The 20,284-nt window shown below is 50.3% G+C and overlaps 12 protein-coding genes across 12 annotated transcripts; 10 read left to right on the top strand and 2 right to left on the bottom strand.

Annotated features, from left to right (window-relative positions):
- Positions 1-318: 318 nt before the first annotated feature.
- On the top strand, positions 319-655 carry N7519_011028 (uncharacterized protein; the record flags this gene model as incomplete). Its single annotated transcript, XM_057297801.1, has 2 exons — positions 319-459; positions 533-655. 2 exons carry the CDS (start codon positions 319-321, stop codon positions 653-655), a joined length of 264 nt encoding a protein of 87 aa, XP_057145683.1.
- Positions 656-863: 208 nt separating this feature from the next.
- N7519_011027 (uncharacterized protein) lies at positions 864-1,805 on the top strand (the record flags this gene model as incomplete). The annotated part of the gene is made up of 4 exons (XM_057297800.1): positions 864-994; positions 1,180-1,263; positions 1,290-1,508; positions 1,607-1,805. 4 exons carry the CDS (start codon positions 864-866, stop codon positions 1,803-1,805), a joined length of 633 nt encoding a protein of 210 aa, XP_057145682.1.
- Positions 1,806-1,856: 51 nt separating this feature from the next.
- Positions 1,857-2,259, top strand: N7519_011026 (uncharacterized protein; the record flags this gene model as incomplete). Its single annotated transcript, XM_057297799.1, has 2 exons — positions 1,857-1,883; positions 2,008-2,259. The coding sequence occupies 2 exons, from the start codon at positions 1,857-1,859 to the stop codon at positions 2,257-2,259; spliced, it is 279 nt and encodes a 92-aa protein (XP_057145681.1).
- A 1,972-nt stretch (positions 2,260-4,231) lies between these two features.
- Positions 4,232-5,027, top strand: N7519_011025 (uncharacterized protein; the record flags this gene model as incomplete). The annotated part of the gene is made up of 2 exons (XM_057297798.1): positions 4,232-4,668; positions 4,691-5,027. The coding sequence occupies 2 exons, from the start codon at positions 4,232-4,234 to the stop codon at positions 5,025-5,027; spliced, it is 774 nt and encodes a 257-aa protein (XP_057145680.1).
- Positions 5,028-5,577: 550 nt separating this feature from the next.
- Positions 5,578-6,963, top strand: N7519_011024 (uncharacterized protein; the record flags this gene model as incomplete). The annotated part of the gene is made up of 4 exons (XM_057297797.1): positions 5,578-5,616; positions 5,670-5,771; positions 5,833-6,003; positions 6,037-6,963. The coding sequence occupies 4 exons, from the start codon at positions 5,578-5,580 to the stop codon at positions 6,961-6,963; spliced, it is 1,239 nt and encodes a 412-aa protein (XP_057145679.1).
- Positions 6,964-7,838: 875 nt separating this feature from the next.
- On the top strand, positions 7,839-8,643 carry N7519_011023 (uncharacterized protein; the record flags this gene model as incomplete). The annotated part of the gene is made up of 2 exons (XM_057297796.1): positions 7,839-7,941; positions 7,991-8,643. 2 exons carry the CDS (start codon positions 7,839-7,841, stop codon positions 8,641-8,643), a joined length of 756 nt encoding a protein of 251 aa, XP_057145678.1.
- A 1,477-nt stretch (positions 8,644-10,120) lies between these two features.
- On the top strand, positions 10,121-11,026 carry N7519_011022 (uncharacterized protein; the record flags this gene model as incomplete). Its single annotated transcript, XM_057297795.1, has 1 exon — positions 10,121-11,026. The coding sequence occupies one exon, from the start codon at positions 10,121-10,123 to the stop codon at positions 11,024-11,026; it is 906 nt and encodes a 301-aa protein (XP_057145677.1).
- Positions 11,027-12,098: 1,072 nt separating this feature from the next.
- N7519_011021 (uncharacterized protein) lies at positions 12,099-13,433 on the top strand (the record flags this gene model as incomplete). The annotated part of the gene is made up of 3 exons (XM_057297794.1): positions 12,099-12,357; positions 12,427-12,666; positions 12,766-13,433. The coding sequence occupies 3 exons, from the start codon at positions 12,099-12,101 to the stop codon at positions 13,431-13,433; spliced, it is 1,167 nt and encodes a 388-aa protein (XP_057145676.1).
- A 1,369-nt stretch (positions 13,434-14,802) lies between these two features.
- Positions 14,803-15,369, bottom strand: N7519_011020 (uncharacterized protein; the record flags this gene model as incomplete). The annotated part of the gene is made up of 1 exon (XM_057297793.1): positions 14,803-15,369. The coding sequence occupies one exon, from the start codon at positions 15,367-15,369 to the stop codon at positions 14,803-14,805; it is 567 nt and encodes a 188-aa protein (XP_057145675.1).
- A 982-nt stretch (positions 15,370-16,351) lies between these two features.
- Positions 16,352-17,189, top strand: med8 (RNA polymerase II mediator complex subunit MED8; the record flags this gene model as incomplete). The annotated part of the gene is made up of 2 exons (XM_057297792.1): positions 16,352-16,476; positions 16,574-17,189. The coding sequence occupies 2 exons, from the start codon at positions 16,352-16,354 to the stop codon at positions 17,187-17,189; spliced, it is 741 nt and encodes a 246-aa protein (XP_057145674.1).
- Positions 17,190-17,382: 193 nt separating this feature from the next.
- N7519_011018 (putative monosaccharide-P-dolichol utilization protein) lies at positions 17,383-18,423 on the bottom strand (the record flags this gene model as incomplete). The annotated part of the gene is made up of 1 exon (XM_057297791.1): positions 17,383-18,423. The coding sequence occupies one exon, from the start codon at positions 18,421-18,423 to the stop codon at positions 17,383-17,385; it is 1,041 nt and encodes a 346-aa protein (XP_057145673.1).
- Positions 18,424-18,512: 89 nt separating this feature from the next.
- cox10 (protoheme IX farnesyltransferase) lies at positions 18,513-20,111 on the top strand (the record flags this gene model as incomplete). The annotated part of the gene is made up of 1 exon (XM_057297790.1): positions 18,513-20,111. One exon carries the CDS (start codon positions 18,513-18,515, stop codon positions 20,109-20,111), a length of 1,599 nt encoding a protein of 532 aa, XP_057145672.1.
- Positions 20,112-20,284: the final 173 nt, after the last annotated feature.

The raw sequence follows: 20,284 nt of genomic DNA, 5'->3' as shown, positions 1-20,284 counted from the left end.
ACTCACCATATAATTACATGCACACACCTCACTCTCTTGTTTCTATTATCTGTCTCCTTGTCATCATCATCATTATCATCATCATCTCCATCTCTACCTCTACACCTCGCGGTTTCAAATTCCTCTGTCCATTGCTATTCAATATAGGATCACCGATCCTTTTAGCTTAGTTCTTGCTATGCCTCTATATATAACTGCTCTTATATATTTACTTTGCCGCGAGACCTAGGTATCGCTATCCCATAGCTTACTTGATGGAAATGTCCCCACATTTGCTTAGACAATGTTTGCTCAAAGACCTTGTAGATAAAAACGTCAATGTCCCTTTTCTATTTATACTTCACACTCTCACCTATCTCTATCACTTGTCGCATCGTTTCATTCAAAGCATTGTTTACCCTCTTCGTCCCCAAGGTCTCTCACAAAGCTTTCCTCGTGACTCTTCTGAACGATGTCAAGGTTAGTTATCTGCTACTTCATACATGTACCTAGCAGCTGGATTGTACATCATACTAACCAAGTCTCACTACAGGTGGACCACAAGGTGGCTGTAGCAATCCTCGGTATCAACCAGCCGGCTAGCCGGATGCGATATATCCGCCTGCAACAGAAGTACGGATTCAACGCCGTGGGCCACCGAGAGAAGAAGACGTAGCAGTGTGATTCTTTTCGTGTATCCTCGGACCACCATGTTGCTGTTTCTTAGTTTCTTAAGCCTTCCCCTACCAAGATCTCCAAAGTGACGGGAAGCAAAGGTGTGTTATATCTCATGTAGCTCGCGCATGCTTTAGAATCTTATACTGACCCTTGTTTCCTGCAGTTCAACTAAGAAGCAATCTGCAACGCACTTGGCAGGGCGAAAGATGGCCGTTCGCATGAAGATGAGTCGGCTGCTGAATGACATCGGAGAGTCCCTGAAGGATCAAGAGCACTTGGCTCAAGACGCGCAACAGAGCACGAGGAAAGCTCTGCCAACCAAGGGGTCGCCGACAACGTCAGCCAGGAAAGAAATGGCAGCGAGGAGGACCTCCCAAAGCTGCCAAACTCCCCACGAAGCTACCTAGCCGTCGCCGGCGTCTACCAATTTAAACGTACACCGTCGACGCGTGCTTCTTGGTTGTTACCATGATGTTGGAAGATACGGACTTTCGTATAAGCGAGTGCTAAAAGATCGAACAGAGACGGGCTGTCCCCATCGAAGGCTAGCCGGATTCTCGCCATGCCTACCCACAACCTGGGAACTCCCCAGTTTACCGTCCACCGGTAACCCTTGCACCCCGCCTCCTGAGGGCCACGAGCCCTACGCTTCCGCTGCTCGTTCCCCGCCTCGAGGCGTCTCCGTCGACTACTCCATCACAGGAATCGGAGCTGAAGGTTTACGCAAAACGATACCCAGAGCCCTCCCAGCTGCCTGACGTCGGACCACAAGCTGTGCAGTCAACCATAGCGCGCCACGTCAGAAACGTTGGTCGACCTAGGGCAGACGGAACGGGTGCCCAAAGAACAGAGTATCTCGTCAGATACATGGGCCGGGGCACTGCGTTTGTCTGAAGATGCCTGCCCTGATTCATGATTTCATTCAACGCTGGTTTGCAAAGTGCATTAGTGACTGGGGACGCAGCGGCCTTATCACCCCGAATGAGAAAGACATGATTGATGGTGGATTCGGGACAACTCTCACCCTCACTGACTCCCCATTGACAAAGCCCATCTGCGTGCACTCTTCGAACCACCCCAGCTGGGTCGAGCCACAAAACGGCACAAAGCTCTCGGATGAAGACGTTTATCTCGCCTCAAAGCACTAATAATAGAGTTGTGGCCCCTTTTACCTTCCTATTTGACCACGGCTATTCATCATGCAAATCCTAGCTCCACTAGACACGGTGAACCTCAATTGCGTGTCCTAATGTCGGCTTAACCACCTAATAACAAACTAACAGCTAAAACAACCCTGCGGTTGTAAACACGGCTGCCACTACGAATATCAATGCAAATGCCAACACCGAGCCCCTTGGCCCCACCTCTACGCCGGCTACTGACTCAATCTATCCGTGGTTCTCTAACCTCGATGTTCCCGGTAATCTGGACGACGATGCTCAATCATTTGGATCCGATATCCCTTACAAGGACGAATCCCAGGAGCCATCGCCATCAACTGGCCACATGGCTATTGGCCACGAATTACCGCCCATTTGTATTATCCAGCTGCCAGTTGAGGATCATCTTTCTTTGTCCATTCCATCACGCCATACCGCATAGCATTGATCTACGGCATCTTCAATCGGCTGTCACCAGCCTCGGCGAGGCCTGGGTTCGAATCAATGCAGCTTCCCACACTAGCCGAGATTAGCGACATCAAAGTTACCTAAATGAAACAAGGATGTCGTGTCTCCACGTGTACGAGGGTACCCGGAATTATGCGTTCGACATTCACACCTTGTCTGAGCCCGCCAGGTTCTTTTCGATGATACTCCACTAGTGATTCCGAGCGCAAACTCATGCTCGAGTCTCTGGCACAGATGAGCCTTCCCATTTTCGGGCGGCTCTTCTGCGTCTTAGTGGCAGGAATGCCATTCTTTTCATTGATTCTTAGCTCTGGATATTTGTAAACTCTCGAATTGATTCTGACGGGGTTGGAATAATGACTACAAGTGGACGTGCCGATCGTACTAAGTCTTGTTCAGGCTCTTGATCAGCGTCCACGACCGACTCTCCTCGGGCCATGCCATCAAATTGCTTTTCACCTCTTTTCACTCTTGTTATTTTCTTTATTTCCATGGAATACAATTTCTTCTTGGTTGTATCCAGTGCATCAAATTGATCCATGTATACTATAGTTATTTAGGCGTATTTTGAAAAATATTTGAATCAGCCTACTTGCCTTCAGTGGACTATAAAGAAACTATTCGTCGGAAACTGCTTTGAGCTCGGCCATTCTCGAACTCTTCTTCAGCGTCTCTTCGACTGACCATCCACTATCCCTATACACATTCACTTACAACAAAGACGAGAAGGAGCACATCCTGAACGAGGTCTGTGGAGGCGTCACGTTCAATGATTCCAACCTTGGAAGGTTGTATGCCGCATTAGTAAGTACATTTAAGTACAGTTTCATATTAATGGGAATTTCTATAAATACCATTAATTAGCTTTGTTTATGGTGTGTTACATTCAGCCTGCATATATGTAGCCCCTCGAAAGTAATTGCTCAGCATAAAATTACCCTATGTAAAAGATACCAAATTGAACTCAGAAAATGGAAACTAACATCAGTTTTTTCTTTACACATTCCAGACTGAAATGATCCATCGTAGTATACTTTATGAAACAGTTATAATAAAGACTAAACAAGAGATGAAGCACATAAAGTGGATGAATACTTTCCAATACTAATTTATGCAAGCTGCAAGCTAACAGGGAATGTGAATTGCCAGCTAATTGACATCTATTTTAAGACCCCAAAGCGGCTGATGTGCAACCTAATTAAGGAACATTTGGACAATCCCCCTGTCAAGCGCTGCAGATCTCTCTCTGCCTCGGCGGTAATGCACAAGCCCTATTGGTCGGTGGCGTCGACAGCTACAATGAATTGAGATCTCCAGCAGCTGGCTCAAAGCGCTTCACACGTTTCTCCAAGTAGCGCCGTTCTGAGACCAAGCTTTATATCCGGACGCCTTCCGTTGAAAATGGTGTGTTGCTTCCTCTCCCAGTTTCAGACCGCTTGACCAAAGTCCCTGGTGGACTCGCATCTGCTTTGATTTGCTTTTGATCTGCTTTCTTTTGTTGTTTTCAGCTTGCCTCCAGTGCTATTTGCAAGGATCCGGTTGGAGACCCCTCCATTTCCCCTCGCGACCCTTGTTCGTCACCATCCTGGCTACTACCCAATCCCCGGCCATTTCTCGTTTGTTTCTGGATCATTGCAGGAGGACATTTGGATTAAAGCCACCAAAGTCCTGTTGCTCTGCCAACTTGCATACTTGTCGGCTGGTACTCGTCACCTTTGCTGGTGCTCGTTAGAACGCATTAATATCACCCCTGGCATATACTTCCCCGCTCGATTATTACTCCCCTCCCGTTAGACGAATGTCACTTTTTGCTTCTGCTGGGGGGCGATATCAGAGCAGTACGAGTCAATACCACACAACTATCTCACACACATCATGGCGGGAATCGTCAACGGACCTCTTTCCCTCTTCCGCAAATCGGACTCTCCGAAACCTCTCCATGCTCGATGGGGGATGTGTCCATCTCCGTGCCCACAGATGGCTCATGGAGCCAGTACGACAATCCCCATCGACCCGTCAAAGAGATATCAGCATACGGGCCAGGCTACGTACCCGGCTGTTCTCCACAAGACCCGACTCCCCGCCCACTGAACGAGGAGGACCCGGAAGACGACGCCAGAAGCGTATGCAGTGCGGCTTCAACAAGCTCACGGCGGAGCTCACTATCTCTCGGAAGCCTGCGACCGGGCCGGCTCTCCGTCCGTCTCGCCTCGCGTCCCAAACAACTGCGGGGCGAGACCCAGATAGAAAGAGACGCCCACCGCTCCGAGCAAAAGCGAAATGAGTTTGCCTACCGACCAATCCAACAAGACTACACCTCCGAAGTAATCGAAAAGACCACCCAGCCCAGCAATCGCTTCAGGTACATTCCCACCAACGGACGGTATCTTCAACCAGGCAGTCAGACTCCGCGCAGCCATTCTGTCAACTCGCCCCGCAGCCCCCACTCGCGGCGCGGCTCCTTGTCCGAGTCTCAGTGATCGGCGATACAGCGGCGGTCGCGACCGTGATCAATATACTCCCGCCATCCGAGGGAGCACCTACTACGAGGAGGACCGTCACAGTCTGCACTCCAGTAGCTTTCGTGATAGCTCGGATAGCTCTAGTTCGCGGTGGAATTATGGGCTGCCGCCTAGACGGCGTACGTCGCCTTTTGTTCCGGCTGATAGCAAGAGGGCTTCTTCAATCTCAAAGCCTATGACATTGGCTATGGTTCCTGACCCTGATGATCTTTACGAGTAATGGGTCTATCTCATTTCGGTTGATGCGTTTTGGTTTTATTGAGCATCATTGCACGGTGTTGAGCGTCTTTAGCGGTTATTGGCCTTCTAATAGCGCCTCAGAATGAAACATTTATTTACTTTTTTCACCATTTAGGCAGGGGTTTAAGAACAGTGGTCAGTAGTTAGCTTATGTAGGTGAGTTTCATTTAGAGTTTGGATGATATTACTTCATTGTCGACCTTGAATTTACTTCAACGTCTGGCTCAATCGTGCCTAGCCCTCTAGTGGCGTGAATTTCTAGCAATTCTGATATACCTAGGTAACATTCCAATTGGTGGATCTTTCCACCATTTCATCATGGAATTCAGGTGGAAGTGCTGCCAGGTATTTTTCAACGGATCTTGGAAATATCACCATGACGACATATCAACGTATTTTGCCTCAGCCAATAGAAAACCCCATACAGGAGCGGTTTGGCTCAATTTAATTGTCGAATTGGACATTGAACACTATTAAACACTACTAAACACTACTAAACAAAAACTCATTATCTCAGTATCATCTTGACCATGGCAGAAGCAGTAGTCCAACTTCGGTGCGGTGTCAAGGCAAGTACATGCTCTCCAGATATCCTACATCAATACTAATTCTGGATTAATAGAACGACGGCTGGGGAAAGCAAGGAAAAGAATCGGTTGCAGCCCAGCTGTGGTCTAAAACACCAAACAATGGACCAATTGACGACTCACAGCATTATTCGGAAGTAAGCTTCTGACAATTATTAATTGACTAGTATAAGCACAGTCATGTTGACCCTTGAGCAGATGTGGATGGGTACGTACCCTTCGAACCCATCCTACTTGCTTTCCACGGGAGAGCACCTCGGCGAGTATCTGAAGAAGCACCCCGAGCTAGTGGGCAAGTCCGTCCACGACCGATGGGGTCCGGAGATCCCATTTCTACCAAAGGCAAGCGAAAAGGCCAAGAATTATAGTGTGCGACCACATCGATAACTAACATTACTCCAGATTCTATCTTTCAGCAAAGCACTGCCCCTACAAATCCATCCAGATCTGAAGCTTGCCGCACAACTGAACAAAGAACACCCCGAAGAGTTTGGCGACACAATGCACAAGCCAGAGATCGCAATTGCACTCTCCAAATTCGAGCTCTTCGCCGGCTGGAAACCCCTGAAAGACATCGAAGCGCTATTCAAGCTGAACCATCTGGCGAAATACATCCCCAAATCAGGAGAATTCAACGACGAGACCCTACGCCAAGTATGCAAGGCTCTACTCAGCGCGCCGGCAAAGGAAGTCGAACAGACCAGTAAAGACCTACAAGCCATTCCGGAATCCCAATTCGGCGCATACACCTACATCCCCGGCCTACTGGCCCGTCTGGCAAAGCAATACGGCGAAGGGGATAACGGAAACCTGGTCTCCGCCCTGCTGATGAACTACATGACGCTGGGACCGGGAGATTCCGTCTTCGTCCCCGCAGACAGCATCCACGCCTACCTGGAAGGTGATATCGTGGAGTGTATGGCGCGGTCAGACAACGTCATCAACACGGGGTTCTGTCCGGCTGCAGAGCGCGACAGCGTCGAGTTGTTCGGACAGGCTCTTACCTTTGTACCGCATAATTCGCAGGATGCGCTGCTGCCGCGTAGGAAGAGTGACAAGGGCATGCATGGCATGACGGATGTCTACGCACCGCCTATCAGTGAATTCTCGGTATTGTGTACTACCCTTGGCGCTGGGGAGAATGAGACGCACAAGGCCATTCTTGGGCCCAGTCTGATGATTGTTACCAAGGGTTGTGGTCAGATGAAATTCCCTGGTAATCAGACCGCCGAGCTAAAGGAGGGATATGTTTTCTTTGTGGGGCAGGGTATTGCGTTGGATTTTGTGACTGACAAGGGCATGGCTCTTTATCGGGCGTATGCGGAGTAATGGAGGCTCAGGTGGGGGGTATTTGGTGACTCATTTTTCGTGGAGGCAATGGGGGGCAATAGATAGAAATTGTGTGATATTTCAAAAATTGAAAATTTGAAGAAGAGAATACTTTTGAAAATCGGGGATTGGAAGATTGAAGTAGGGCTTGTGTGGTCTCAGATTGTTGTATGCGGGCGTCGAAGGCCTAACTGTGAGGTCTTCCAAATCTGGCAAGAGACTCGTCAAACAACACACATCAGACCTTGCAGATTTTTCATAATCCTAGGCACAAGAAGCGGTGATGCCCTCTTGATTTATACTTGCTGGAAGTGCTCGGTACCGTGGTGTTGGATTAAACGGGGGATATCATTTGCTAATTGCGAGGCGCTATGAATGAATGAACCAGTTGGCGTACGACAGCATTGTTGACGGCAAATGCATTGATGTGATTTGTTCACAGATGCAGCAGTTTTAAATTAGATATTAAGGCGCATTTACAAGGTCTAGCCCGACGGATTAGCCCGCTTATGCAGGTTAATTGAACTAATGCTGGCTAATTTTGTCACCTTTGGAATCTATCTATAGCTAATTGATACTATATTTATTCTCCCCCGCGAGTCGCTCAAGATATTATCTTTGAAACAAGGGACCGTGTGTCAGGATGGCACTAAGCTTCGTTGATCCGTTTCAGGGTATTATATATCTATATCCTCGCCGTTTCAAGGCACGTCAGCATCGCACATTGGGGCTCAATTATAAAGTCTTACTGGTCTTAATAGATCGTGGTGGTCAAAGTTGTATTGACTTTCGTTCTTTGTTTACTTTGAATACACCTATACCCCAGATATCCTCCTGAAAAACACATCCTTGAATTATCCTTCGAATATTGGGCTATGTCAATTAATTCTTCCCTCGGCCCCCGCTCCGATAACTACTCTTCTCGCACCCCCGTCATTATCATTGGTGCAATAGCTGGCAGCCTCATCTTCCTAGCAAGTATGCAGCCTGAGCCGCAACCCTCCGAAAGCAAGCTAACCTAAACCAGTGGCTGGAAGCTTACTATATCTCTTTTCTCGCAAAGAACGGGCTAGAAGAAGAAACGCTCAACAATCCGATGATTTCTCCCCTCTCGAACCGCCACCAGCCTATAAAACAGACGAACTAGGCACGTCCAGAGGTCTCCGCTCCCAACCCCGGCCCTTGTCCTCCTTCGCGCCGGACTACAGTCGCCAGGCCCAGCACGCGCAACAGTACCAACAGCAGCTCTCTCGCCCTTCATACGATCAACCCCCAGCATACCCCACACTGCCAACATATGATCCATCACGATACCAACCTACCCGGCCAGCGTCCATGGCGGGCGATATTAACGCCCACACCTATACGTATAACCCCACCAATCATGCCCATCCACATCCTGGTCCCTCTTCCCGCCTGAGTGCAGTCCACTACAGTGATGCTAGACTAGCCACGTCCAGACCTGTGTCAATGGTCGGTCATGGCCCTCCAATTGGTCCCGTAGCTGCTCCAACTAGGTCGAGGCATCAGACCGCTATGCCACCTCCGCCGGAGCAGAATAGCAGACAGGAACGCAGGGATAGGAGGGAGAGGAGTGTATCTGAGCCAATGCCGTCGGGCCAGGCCGCCCCGAAACGACCTAAACCCGTCTTGTCGCGGCTGATCACCAATTTCCGTTGAGATTGTGACAGTGGCTTGGGCTTGGTTTCTTGTTTTTACGACTATCACGACATGGGCGCTTTTTCGGAAAATGTGACTGGGGGGTTGTATTTATTTGATTTGATTTATTCGATTTTCTTCCAAAAATCAAACTTCTAAGTGGAAAGATTCTGTCATAGATGTTGATAAAGTACTGTAGATCGTTGGTGCCGTGGGATCTCCGTTCAATATCGATCGTCCCGAGTTTTTCCCTTTTCATACACTCTCGGCGCCTACAAGAGCAATCCCAGCTCAAACGCCTCAAATCATGAGCTCCTAGTAATCCCTCTTTTAGGAACTGCACTTTCTTTCAGGTACTTTGTGCACTCTGTGCTTGGATCTTTCTACGACGCCCATTTACGCCAACTCGACGGTGAATATTGGCCCTCCAACTCCACACTCCACTTCATTGCAGGGATTCAGATGCGTCACAGTGAAACAGTGCTTTTTTTGCGCCTTTTTTACGCGTTTTCGCCTTGAGAGGGGGCCTTTCCCCCTCTTTTAATCCCTGTCTTTCACCTGGCATTTTTCCTTTCTCGTCGCCGCCGGCAAATGACTGGTCAGGAAGAGGCTACTTCGATGTGTTCATCACGTCTGCTGTTGCATCAGGACCCCTGAACTTACGGGATAAACCTGTCAGTCGAATTGCCTGGCCCCGACTCATCCTCTATCGAGGGTCTTTGTTCTTGTGAATGCAGATCACTAGACAAGCGCCATGCCAAGAACGACGAACTACGAGGATGCGTTGATACAGACACACTATATGCAAACTATGGCCGACCCGCGTCAAATCCGTCAACGCAAGTTGACTGCGCCGCACCTAACAAGTGATTATCTATCTCGTTGAGAATGACTAGGGGGAACAGGGATTGTAAATACCCCTCCCACATGCATTTTCTACGCACGCTGCAGCTATGTGAGCCTCTCATTTACGGCCGCCCGCCTGGATCCTTCAGCCGGTCAACTGTTGGCCCTGCAGTTCGCTCTTTTTTTCCCCCTTTTTTTCCTTTTCTTTCGAAGCGCTGTTGTTTCTGCGAGAGACAGAATTGTCTGGATTCTTAGATTCCGCCTTGGGGGCCACCACCAGAGGGGTTGTACCAGACCACCGGGTCCTTTCCCGGGTCTCTAATCACTCGCTGGGTCACCAACACCATCCATGTCAGGCACTTTCTTCGGAAGATCTTCGCTCTTCTTGGTCACCAACGGACATGCAGTGGTTGGCTAGTGCGCCTCCATGGACATCTCGTTTTGATATAACTTCAACACACGCGGGCAATCTGCCCCGTTCACCTTCTCTCTGTCTCTCTTTGTTCGTCGGCCGTGCTTGACTTGTCGCATTTCGCCTTGAGGAGAGAGCCCATGTGGGGATTTTGATAAGTTCTGAAATGAGAAACGCCCTAGGGAGTGATTTGTCCTCCCTTCGGTAAATTTGACCCCCCAACGCGTCACTCCAGTCCACATGAAAGATTGTTTGAAAGCCATGGCGACTTTCATGAAGAAGTTCAAAAGGAAGCGCAGAGTGTCCACAGAACTTCACTCTCGCTGGGGTGATGTTTCTATCACCTATCCCACACAAGGGTCCTGGAACCAGTGGAATCAATCTTCTGGTGTCGTCGCGAATGCACCGAGGGAAGACATACAGTCTGAAGAAAATCAACCATATCCCCCAGCTGGCTCATTACGCCAACCGAGTTCCAGCGGCTCGAGCAGACGATCGCGAAGCATGGGCCACCGAGAACACCAAGTGGGAGAACTGCCATCCTTTCCAACTGGGTATTTCGATCAAAACATACGGCGTCGCGTTGGAGATAGGGATGCCCACACACCGCCAGCTCATACACCACCAAGTCAAGGGCTCGGCCTTGGTGATCTGAGGGGTGGGCCAAATCGCCGACACTCAAGCTCTATTATCCATGACGATTGCACCACCGATGAATCCTGCGACGAAGAAGATGAAGAAGAAGAACGAGATACTATGGGCCCACGAATTAAGTTAAGCCCTCCAGAATACGGCACGGGAGACATGTCGCACACAGCACGCGACGATCCCGAAGATTTTGACATCCCCGCCAAGTCTCCGCCACTCTCGGTGACTTCACGCATGCGCCGTTGCAGCCTCCAAAGCTGTGCAACAGAACCCGCAGCATCTATATCCGGTGGCACCAACTCGAGACGAACGAGCGTTACCGCTGCGTCTTCTACCTCTGCTCCCTCTATGCCACCTTCTACACCTCGCGTTGCATACAACACCCAAAAGCAACCTCCCTTCCCGGAGAAACGATATCCTCCCCGAACAAAACATCGGGAACCTGATTCTGCGCCTCCACAGGAAATGGTGCCTTCCTATGATGAGCTCTATGGTTGATATGTCCTGAACAAACTATGTTCAACTAGAAGTCTATATCTGGTGGTTCCTTTTTTTATTTGTTACATTTCTTTGGGGGCGACCAATGGGTCTTGTTCGAGTCAGTCTTTTTCGAAAGCCCTGTAGTCGCCCGTTGGACTGGATTTGCCTCAATTTTATTATTAATTTTGCATTATGGCGGCTTTATTTGCAATTACAGTTATTCCATACAATTATCTGATCAGAATGTTGAGGAAATTTACATGTACATCTGTACGTCTTCACCGAGTAAGGTGTACTTGGACCTTTTACTTCAAAATCCCGGAGTCCTGTCTCTCCCGGTCCTAGCAAGAGGGGCTTCCCTTGGCAGATCAAAAACTTCAATACTTTTTCTCTCCTTTTTCCAGTCGGGAAATGCCGATACCCGTTTCCAACAAATGGCTGGATATTGCGACTTTCCTCAGATGAGGGGGTAAACCTGCGCCCGTGCATTATGCAGACGGTATCACAGTCACAACCGCTCTCACCAATCAAGCGCCAGGGTCCATCACACTCTGTGCGCCTGCAGGATATCCACTGAAAGCAGGATGGGGTGATCACTCCATCCACACCAACTATTCCCCGATTCCCCAGCCAGGGTGCCGTCACCAACCAGCCTGTAAGCGGCGTTCTCTAAGCGCCGAGGACCAACACTGGGAGGAAGAGAATGTGCTTGATTCGACCGGCGCATCCATTCCGTTGCTTCGCCCAAGCACTAGTAACTTTGCAGGTGCTTGGCTTGTGCATCACTTCCCTGTTCTGCGAGCTCCTACGACTGAATTACTCCACCTGGCCGTCACATCCATACGGAACGGAGCGTGAGCTGCTCGCAGTGAAAAAAAAGAAGCTTTCCCGCCCCGAGCAATCTCTTACAATCCTGAGGTACTATTTTGCCGTCTCTCATGCGAACGTGAGATCCATCTATCCGGCACTCTGCCCACTATACTCCCACCTCCTCCTTGGCGGTCGCTGTAAGAACAGAAGCTGTCGGACTCTCTGTTCACTCCGGCTCATCATGCTCGGGCTAAGTGACAGCAGTTCAAGATCCTCCAGGATGCTGGCCTTTTTCCTGGCTGTGATTTTGCTGAATAGCCCAACTCCAGTGGTTTTCGGATTGAAAACCACACCGGGTTCGCCCTGCGCCGGTGTGTGTGGTACCACGGCCAACACTACTTCTTCCGAGATTGCGTGTTTGGATCATTCGTTCAATCAAACGTCAGTAGGGAAAAGTTTCAAAAACTGCATCTCCTGTCAGTTAGACAGCGATTTCCACGATCAGAACACTGGCGAATCGGACGTGAACTGGGGCCTCTGTATGTTGTATCACCCTTCCAGAGATCGCAGATTCTGCTTTGTCGCTCAGACCTAACCAATCGAACCAGATAACCTGCGCTACGCTTTTTCAACCTGCGTGTTTGGATCTCCAGACTCGATTTCCAATGTCTCGTCCCCGTGCCCAGTCGCATGCGATGGCGTGCGTTTAGCAGTCGAAACCAATATTGAAGACCCAGACACATCGAATCTGAACTCGTGGTGTGAAACCCCGTCGTTCGCAGATAACGTCGTCAACACCTGCGAGTTCTGCTACAACTTGACAAGCTCCCAAGTTTACATGGCAAACTGTACGTATGCCCTGCAACCCATTCCTGTATCCATATGATATCAGCAAATCCCAAGCTCAAATTCCGAGAAAACCACAACTAACCATCATCCCAATCCAGTCCTCGAGTCCATCCGCTACAACTGCCATTTCAAGACAGCAACGGGCAAGACTTTCGACATAGCCCCGACAAGAATCTTCAGCCAATCCCTCCTCCCCTCGAGTCTGTCGCTCGAAACGCCCGGCACAGACTCCTCAAACCTGAACCTGGGAGTGGTGATCGCCGTGCCAATCGTAGGATTCCTCATCCTGGTCTCGGCACTCACAGTATGTTGCTTCTTCTTCATCCGGCACCGACGCAAGAAGGCCCGTCGGAACCGCAACGCGCCTCATATGTACAACAACTGGAGCGGTGCATCGCCGACTAGCGCACAGCAGCAGCAAGCCTGGGCTGAGCAGCAGATGTATAATCCCGGCGGGTATGGGCACGGGTCTGGATTTGGGTTTGTTGACAATGATGGCCGCGGGCAGGAGCTTGCGTATGGCCATGGCCAGGACCAACGTTACCAAATCCAACAGTACCAGCAGCACTTCCAAGGTCAAGATAAGTCGGGTTTCTCGCAGGATATCATTGAAGAGCCTGCTCAACAGCAGTACCACCAGCAGCATGCTCAGGTTCCCGCTCATGCCCAGACCTTTAACCCAGATCAGAAGGGCCAACATCCTCAGGTTTCTGCCCACCCTCAGATCTTTGACCCGGATCGAAAGGATCCTCAGCAGTGGCAGTAATTGTGACAACCGTACCTGGTTGTGTCTACTTGTTGCTGTATAGCATTGCTGAAATGTCTGTGGATAACAGAGTCAGTTGTGGCTTGGATGTAATGAGATCAGGATATCAGCTCACCTCATTGTTGACGGCGTTTGGGTTTCTTGTTTCCCTGTTTTACGGAGTTCAGCTCCAGGATCGCCTCAATATATCCCCGACATCTTGCAATGTCTGCATGTTATAGTCCAATGGAAGAAAAGTGTCTAACACAGAATACCCTCTGTAAAAGATAATAATGCACTTGAGGTAGAAGAGTGAGAAGGAGATCGGCCACAGAAGTACAGCATAAAATACCACCGAGAAGGGCGGCAAGTGGACTTATGTATCCATCGTCAACCACCTCTACCACCTATATATAACACATAACTTGGTCCGAAAATAGCATCAACAAGCCTAGGAATTGCAACGGGATAAGGCAGGCCTACGCAAGCTAAACTGTCAAATAATACGAGAAGATCGGCTACAGAACCTCCAGGCGACGGCTTTTTGTGTTCCAGCGTCGCTGCAGATTGGCTCGGCTGTTCTGCAGGCGTTTCAGCACGCACCGCCAAGGGTCTAAGGGTCCAATGGGAGATGGGAAGTCGATCTTGGAGTTATTTTTGGATTTGTGGACTGTGGTAATTTTATGCGACTGAGCGTGGGGGGAGGGCTTGTTTCTTGGTGGTGCTTGGGGGTGTAGCTGGTTTACACAAGTACCTATTCCCTGGCGTGGGGCTTTCCTATTTGATCTGCCGCCGTTATGAGGGTGCTCAGGCTCGGGCTCACTGAGTAGATGTCACCATCAGTGCTGTGCAGAATGACTGATGCTTAGTGCGTGCTTAGTGAGTGCTCATTGGATACTCCTCGATTACTTCGTGATACTTAGTGTCCAATCAGTGAGCGATATCGAAGATGCGCTTGAGCATGCTGCCAACGACGAACCAAATAGATACCGCTGGCGTAGTCGAGTCCGCCAATGAAAAACGAAGGGGGGGGGGCATGGCTATCGGCAGGGAATAACAGCTGGGGTAAATCAAGACTCTGCTGCATTCAGTCTGCGAAAAGAACAACCTTTCTAGAAGGCGTAGAAAAGCAAACATACCAGCAAACTAGCAAGCAAAAGGCTCGGTCTAAAAAGCAAGGCATCTGATCCGTAGAAAACAGCAACACGTAGAGGTCCAAGCTTATACTTGTTGGATCTTCCAAAATACCTTCGGGTATTCTGGAAGACCCCGGTCGTAGAAAAGACCGGACGTCACCATTGAAAGAGCAAGACAGAGCCAAGAACCAGTCCCTCCATTGAAAGCAAGAAGACCGAGAGATGATTCCGTCAGGAGCAAGCCAAGGCCGAAGCTAGCCACTCCGCCAGGACATAGATTCCCGGACAGCTTCTGCAATGCTCTTCAAATTGTCGTTCGACAGACGAAAATCCGTCTCATTGCCCCTCTTTGCGCGAAGGAAGCAGTCTTGGAACGGGATATCTATCGAGCCCGAGATATGGTACTGGTTTGGGCCGGTACGTCGCTTCCGAGAGATCCTCATTGTTTGGATAGGCTCAACACCCCCAGTGTTTGTAGTGACGTCCCATTTCTCAATCGTAATATTCCCCTTCTTCGTTACCTTGATTGTAAGGGCAACGTTGACCTGTTGGTTTGATTCGCAGAGCCAGAATCGAGCATCTTCCCTTAGTTTAGCCCATGTCTCGGACCACCCTACGTCAGCGACTATTGTGGGCCACCTCGAATCTCTTCGGGGTGGTTTGATTGAGCTCCTCCAGCTAGTGTCAGGCGTCTTTCTGCGTGTAGAGCCTTCAACAGTTCCACCTCCTGCAGGTAAAAGACGACTTTCCTGGGCATTATGCCACAGGCCAAAAATCTCACTGAAAGTATGCCAAGCAGCTTCGTGCATAGGAGTCGGCATTTTCGCGATAACGGTGAGGGAAGCGAAGTAATATGTCACCAGTGAATGGGTAAGGAGGCTTTCTCCTGCATCCTCGAAACACTTCAGGAAGGAACGCTCATCCACGTGATCAAATATGATATACGAGGAGTTGGCGGGTTGGCCATCTCTATTATAACTGTCTAACTCATGTTCAAAGCATTCAAGACATTGCCTTATACCTTGATATTGGTATCTTGGGGTTGTAGGAGGAAGACCTTCTTCTCTCAAAATATCGTCAGCCATTATGGTAATTCCGTGCTTGTTTAAGACTGGAGTTGATGGGAGCCCTGAAGACAGGTCAATAAGTCCATTCTCACGATAAGATCATGGCGATGACATTGGTCACGTGATAGGTCCAATTATACCTACCTAGGTAGGTAGGTAGGAGTGTGATTATATAATGCAGAATCCCTCGCTTCCTGTCCAATGAAACTCATTATTGCATGTTATTGATGTAGCTTACTTAGGCCGCTCATCCAGGGCTACCTATACTCAGCACTCAGTGAGCAAATCAGTGTGCTCAGATGATGATCAGTCAGGATACTCCGTACTCAGGGAATGCTCAGGTGATGGTCATGAAGTGCACGTTGATCATGTAACGTCACATGATCAAGTCAGGGCAGGGACGTGCTCAGTTTTACTCAGCGGATTAAAAGCGGCAAGGGCTGAGCACTAAAACGGAAAGGGAAAGGTCTCGAGCCAGGCATTATCCGGTACATATGTAACTTGACCGTTGTTTGTCCACCTACTCCGTATATTGATCTGACATAGGATCTATATAGGATCTATATAGGATCTATAAACTAGAAGAGTCCAATTTCAGGAATATACTGATTTAAGACTTAATCTGAGGAAAGTAGAAGAAAATTGAAGTAAGAGAACTCAGAAACCCACGGACGTTCTACAACACTTTATCCCCTCACTTTGGAGCTCTTTGACCTTTCCAAGCTTTCAACCAGCCATGTCCAATCTCACTCAAGAACAAATTAAAGTCCTCGAGCAGTCGCGTCAACGTCTCGTGCAGCTCACACGCTCACTGGGCTCGCTGATCGCAAGTCTAAACCAAAGCGACCCTCTTCCGCCGTGGTAAGAGCTCTACCATCCTCTAAGCCATTCCCCTCCCTAAGCGGCCAACAGCAACAACCTTGGAAGTACTCTAGTCCCTCAAACTAACCAAAGCCAGGACCTCCCTCCAATCCCAAGCAAGCATCATCTCCAACAACCTCATCAGCGTCTCCGACCAACTCTCCGACCAACGCGACCTCCTCTCCAACCTAGTCGCCTACCCAGGCCCGGAATACCCAGGCCGAACACAAGCAAACACCCTCGAACAACTCCTCCGCACAAAACTCGATCCCCGCGTCGAAGACTGGGTCGCGCGCGGCCGTGCAGCCGGCACAGAGTCTGCCACCACACCGTCCAATTTCTCCGACCCCGATGCCGCGCACAAGCCGCTGAGCGACGCACAGCTCGCGGAGCTGTGGGAATGGGCGCCGCTGGAGGCGAACCAGGAAGCGCGGCGGAGGAACTGGGGTGGGAATTTTACGCTTGAGGAGCGCGAGGCTGGGATTGAGAATGTTGTTACTGGGTTGAGGAGGCAGTTGGAGGATGATGATGGGGAGGAAGAGAGTGAGGGTGAAGAGGGGGATGGGGAGGAGATGGATGTTGTTGGCGTTCATCGGAAGCCTGGTGCTGCTGAGTTCGAGTACAATATTGCTCCTCATCACCCGCATCCGGTGCAGCCGTTCGTGCCCTTGGATCTGATTTTGAGATATATGACTACTGGGCGCATGCCGTAGTCTTGGAATCTCTAGGGACTTGGTAGTCTTGACTCAGGACATGTGGTCTGTGTTTACTGTTCTACTTGGTCTGCGGTTTTCCAAGAATACAACTTCTCGTAGCTCATTGTGCGAATTGTATGGTCCCAAAAACGGTATTAATATTATTTTAACCAAACCGAAAAGAAGCGAAGGTGAATAACAGCTGAGCTATCTAACCCCGTCGGCGGGTGGTGGGGGTCTTCACGCCAGGCCTGGGGGACGCTCCCGTGGTCTGGGCTGATGGTGCCTGTTCAACTGGCTTTGCGCGAGGAGCAGGCTTTTGCTTGGGCGCCGGGGCGTTCCAGTACCAGAGCATCTGGAGTGCAAGAATCACATTAAGAGTGAAGCCGCCAATGAATCCGTAGAGGATGAACTTGTCGTCAACTTCCTGGAGGGTTGTGAAGATTCGGGACAGGGAGCCGATGAGGTAGTTGAAGACCTGATTAGAAGAAGAAGCAATTAGCGTCTGAACTGAGACCATGTTAAAAGGTAAAGAGAATCGTACCGTGAATGCGCTAAGCTGTCCGGTTCCACCCTCGCGCCAGATAGTATAGATTTGAGGCGCCTTGCTAGCAACACCCAGAGCACCAGCACCAGCCTGCAGATAGGCCATAGTCTGCGCATCCACAAGAGTCTGGTCGAACAACAGCGCATAAACGCTGGCAGCTACGACAGCAATGAAAGCCGCGGCGGCGGCGGAACGTCCGGCATAGTTCAGGACCAGAACACCGATAGCGATATCCTGGACGGCGATGAGAGCGGTCTCGCCATAGGTGCTGAATGGGAACTGGTTGCGCACGCCGTAGGAGAGGGTGATGAGCAAGCTGGCGGTTTCGAGGGCGTACGAGACGAATGAGACACCGGCCGATGAGCGGGAGTTGATCAGCTTCAGAATCTGCGGGATTTTGACGACCGCACTGGCACCGACGATGGCAATACCGAGAGCCTTGGAGATGGCGAGAGATGTGCAGGCAGGGTCCTTAGTGACATCGAGGTCGACCAACAGTGCGCCGTGGCAAGACTTCCCAATCAAGGACACCACGGCATCGTGCACTGGCTCGGGATGGCCGAGACAATAGGCGCCAAATAAGGCTGAAGAGGAGTGATCACTGAGGTCTGAAGGGTATCCATTATGAGTGTGGATAATCACCAGAAAAGAAAAAAGACAGGCTTGGGGATCAGGCAATGTTGTAGAAGAACAATTTGTTGACATTCCCAAGGTGAACGGATGTGGCCCGTGCACCACCGGGGAAATTCAACTTCTCTCGTTCTCTTTTCTTCCTTCTGCATGACCGACCCGACATGATCCCTCTGCGGCCATCCCTCCTACGGAGGCCTCGAGAGGCGCTTGTGTGCTCACAATGTCTCTTCGGGCCTCGTTCTGTGCGCCCCGAGGCCATTCGGGGGTTCCTATCATCCTCGAAACGGCGGACCGGGATTGCGGATGACCAGTCCCCTTCGGTATTCCACAAATCATATTTCTCGGCCAATCGATTGAACGACGGGTCAAGTAGCAAAGGCGGCTTGTTGTCTTCGCTTGCGTCCTCCGACGTGAAAAGCAAATCAAACGCTTCATCTCCCGACGATCCGCACGTCAGTCAGGTCAATTCGTCTGCAACAGCATCGTCCGCTGCGATTGCGACAGAAGCAACATCAGAACTACCACATCGGCGGCGGAAGCGCTTGAAGGAGGAAAGCAATGCAACAGGGAAACCAGAACCCAGCCTCCCACTGGATGCCTCGGCGCAATTGTCGAACTTCTCATCCACACTCCCCACCACCTCCCTGCGCCGCAAGTTGGCTGCGTATCTCGCCCTGACGAAACCGCGACTCTCCTTCTTGATCGTCCTCACCACCACCTCTGCATACGGAATGTACCCAATCTCGTCCCTGCTCACCCTCGACCCGGCCATGACCCCACTTCCTACACTTTCCACCTCGACCCTGACCTTTATATACCTGACGGCGGGCACTTTCTTGTCTTGTTGCAGCGCCAATACACTGAACATGATGTTCGAACCGAAATTCGACGCACTCATGTCCCGGACGCGTAATCGTCCTATCGTTCGCGGACTTGTCTCGCGCCGGGCAGCTCTGCTCTTCGCGATTGGCACCGCCGTCACGGGCCTCTCACTCCTTTATATCGGGACTAACCCGACAACTACCGCCCTATCCGCCGCCAATATTTTCCTATATGCCTTTGTATATACACCATTGAAGCGAATGCACGTAATCAATACCTGGGTTGGCGCAGTTGTTGGTGGTATCCCACCGCTGATGGGATGGATCGCCGCGGCAGGCCAGACAGCGACGATTGGCCATGACTCATGGCGCGACATGCTCTTCAGCGAAGAGAGCATAGGTGGATGGCTGCTGGGTGGAATCTTGTTCGCCTGGCAATTCCCCCATTTCAACGCCCTGTCCCATCTCATCCGCGATGAGTATAAAGCAGCCGGCTATAGGATGCTATGCTGGGTGAACCCAGCTCGCAGTGCTCGGGTTGCTCTGCGCTACTCTATTCTGATGTTCCCCATCTCCTTTGGTCTTTGGTGGGTTAATGTGGTCGGACATGGTTTCCTTGTCGGTAGCACTGTCGCCAATGGCTGGCTGGTCCGCGAGGCATACCGCTTCTACCAACATCAGGGCGCGAACGGCACTGCACGTGGCCTCTTCTGGGCCAGTATCTGGCAACTGCCTATTCTCCTGGTTGGCGGCCTAGTGACCAAGAAAGGTCTCTGGGATGGCGTTTGGAGGAATATATTCGGACAATCCGACGAAGAGGATGAGGAGTATCTGTACTACGAGGATGAAGAAGAGCTTGAAGGCGGGAAGGCTAAGCTCCAAAATGCCACATCAACCCGTGCACCTTCAACCCGGACAAGTACTTTGTCTACTGTATGAAAGTGTTTGGACTACAAGTCTCTCGTGCTGGATACGTTCCAGTTTCATCCATCTCACTGGGGTGCCTCGCCTTGTCTATTCGGACCACATTTTTGTTCTGGGATTTTGTCTTACACAGCGGTTTGGAGTGGCGTTTCTTTTTTTTTGACTTTGTATAACATCTCTCCTATATG

This window comes from Penicillium mononematosum (assembly GCF_028829835.1).
Source record: "Penicillium mononematosum strain IBT 11891 chromosome Unknown utg000005l:1.0-9366267.0:1.0-9372171.0, whole genome shotgun sequence".
Classification (NCBI taxonomy): Eukaryota; Fungi; Ascomycota; class Eurotiomycetes; order Eurotiales; family Aspergillaceae; genus Penicillium; species Penicillium mononematosum.
The sequence above is the reverse complement of the archived record's forward strand: the minus strand, read 5'-3'. Positions and strand labels throughout refer to the sequence as shown.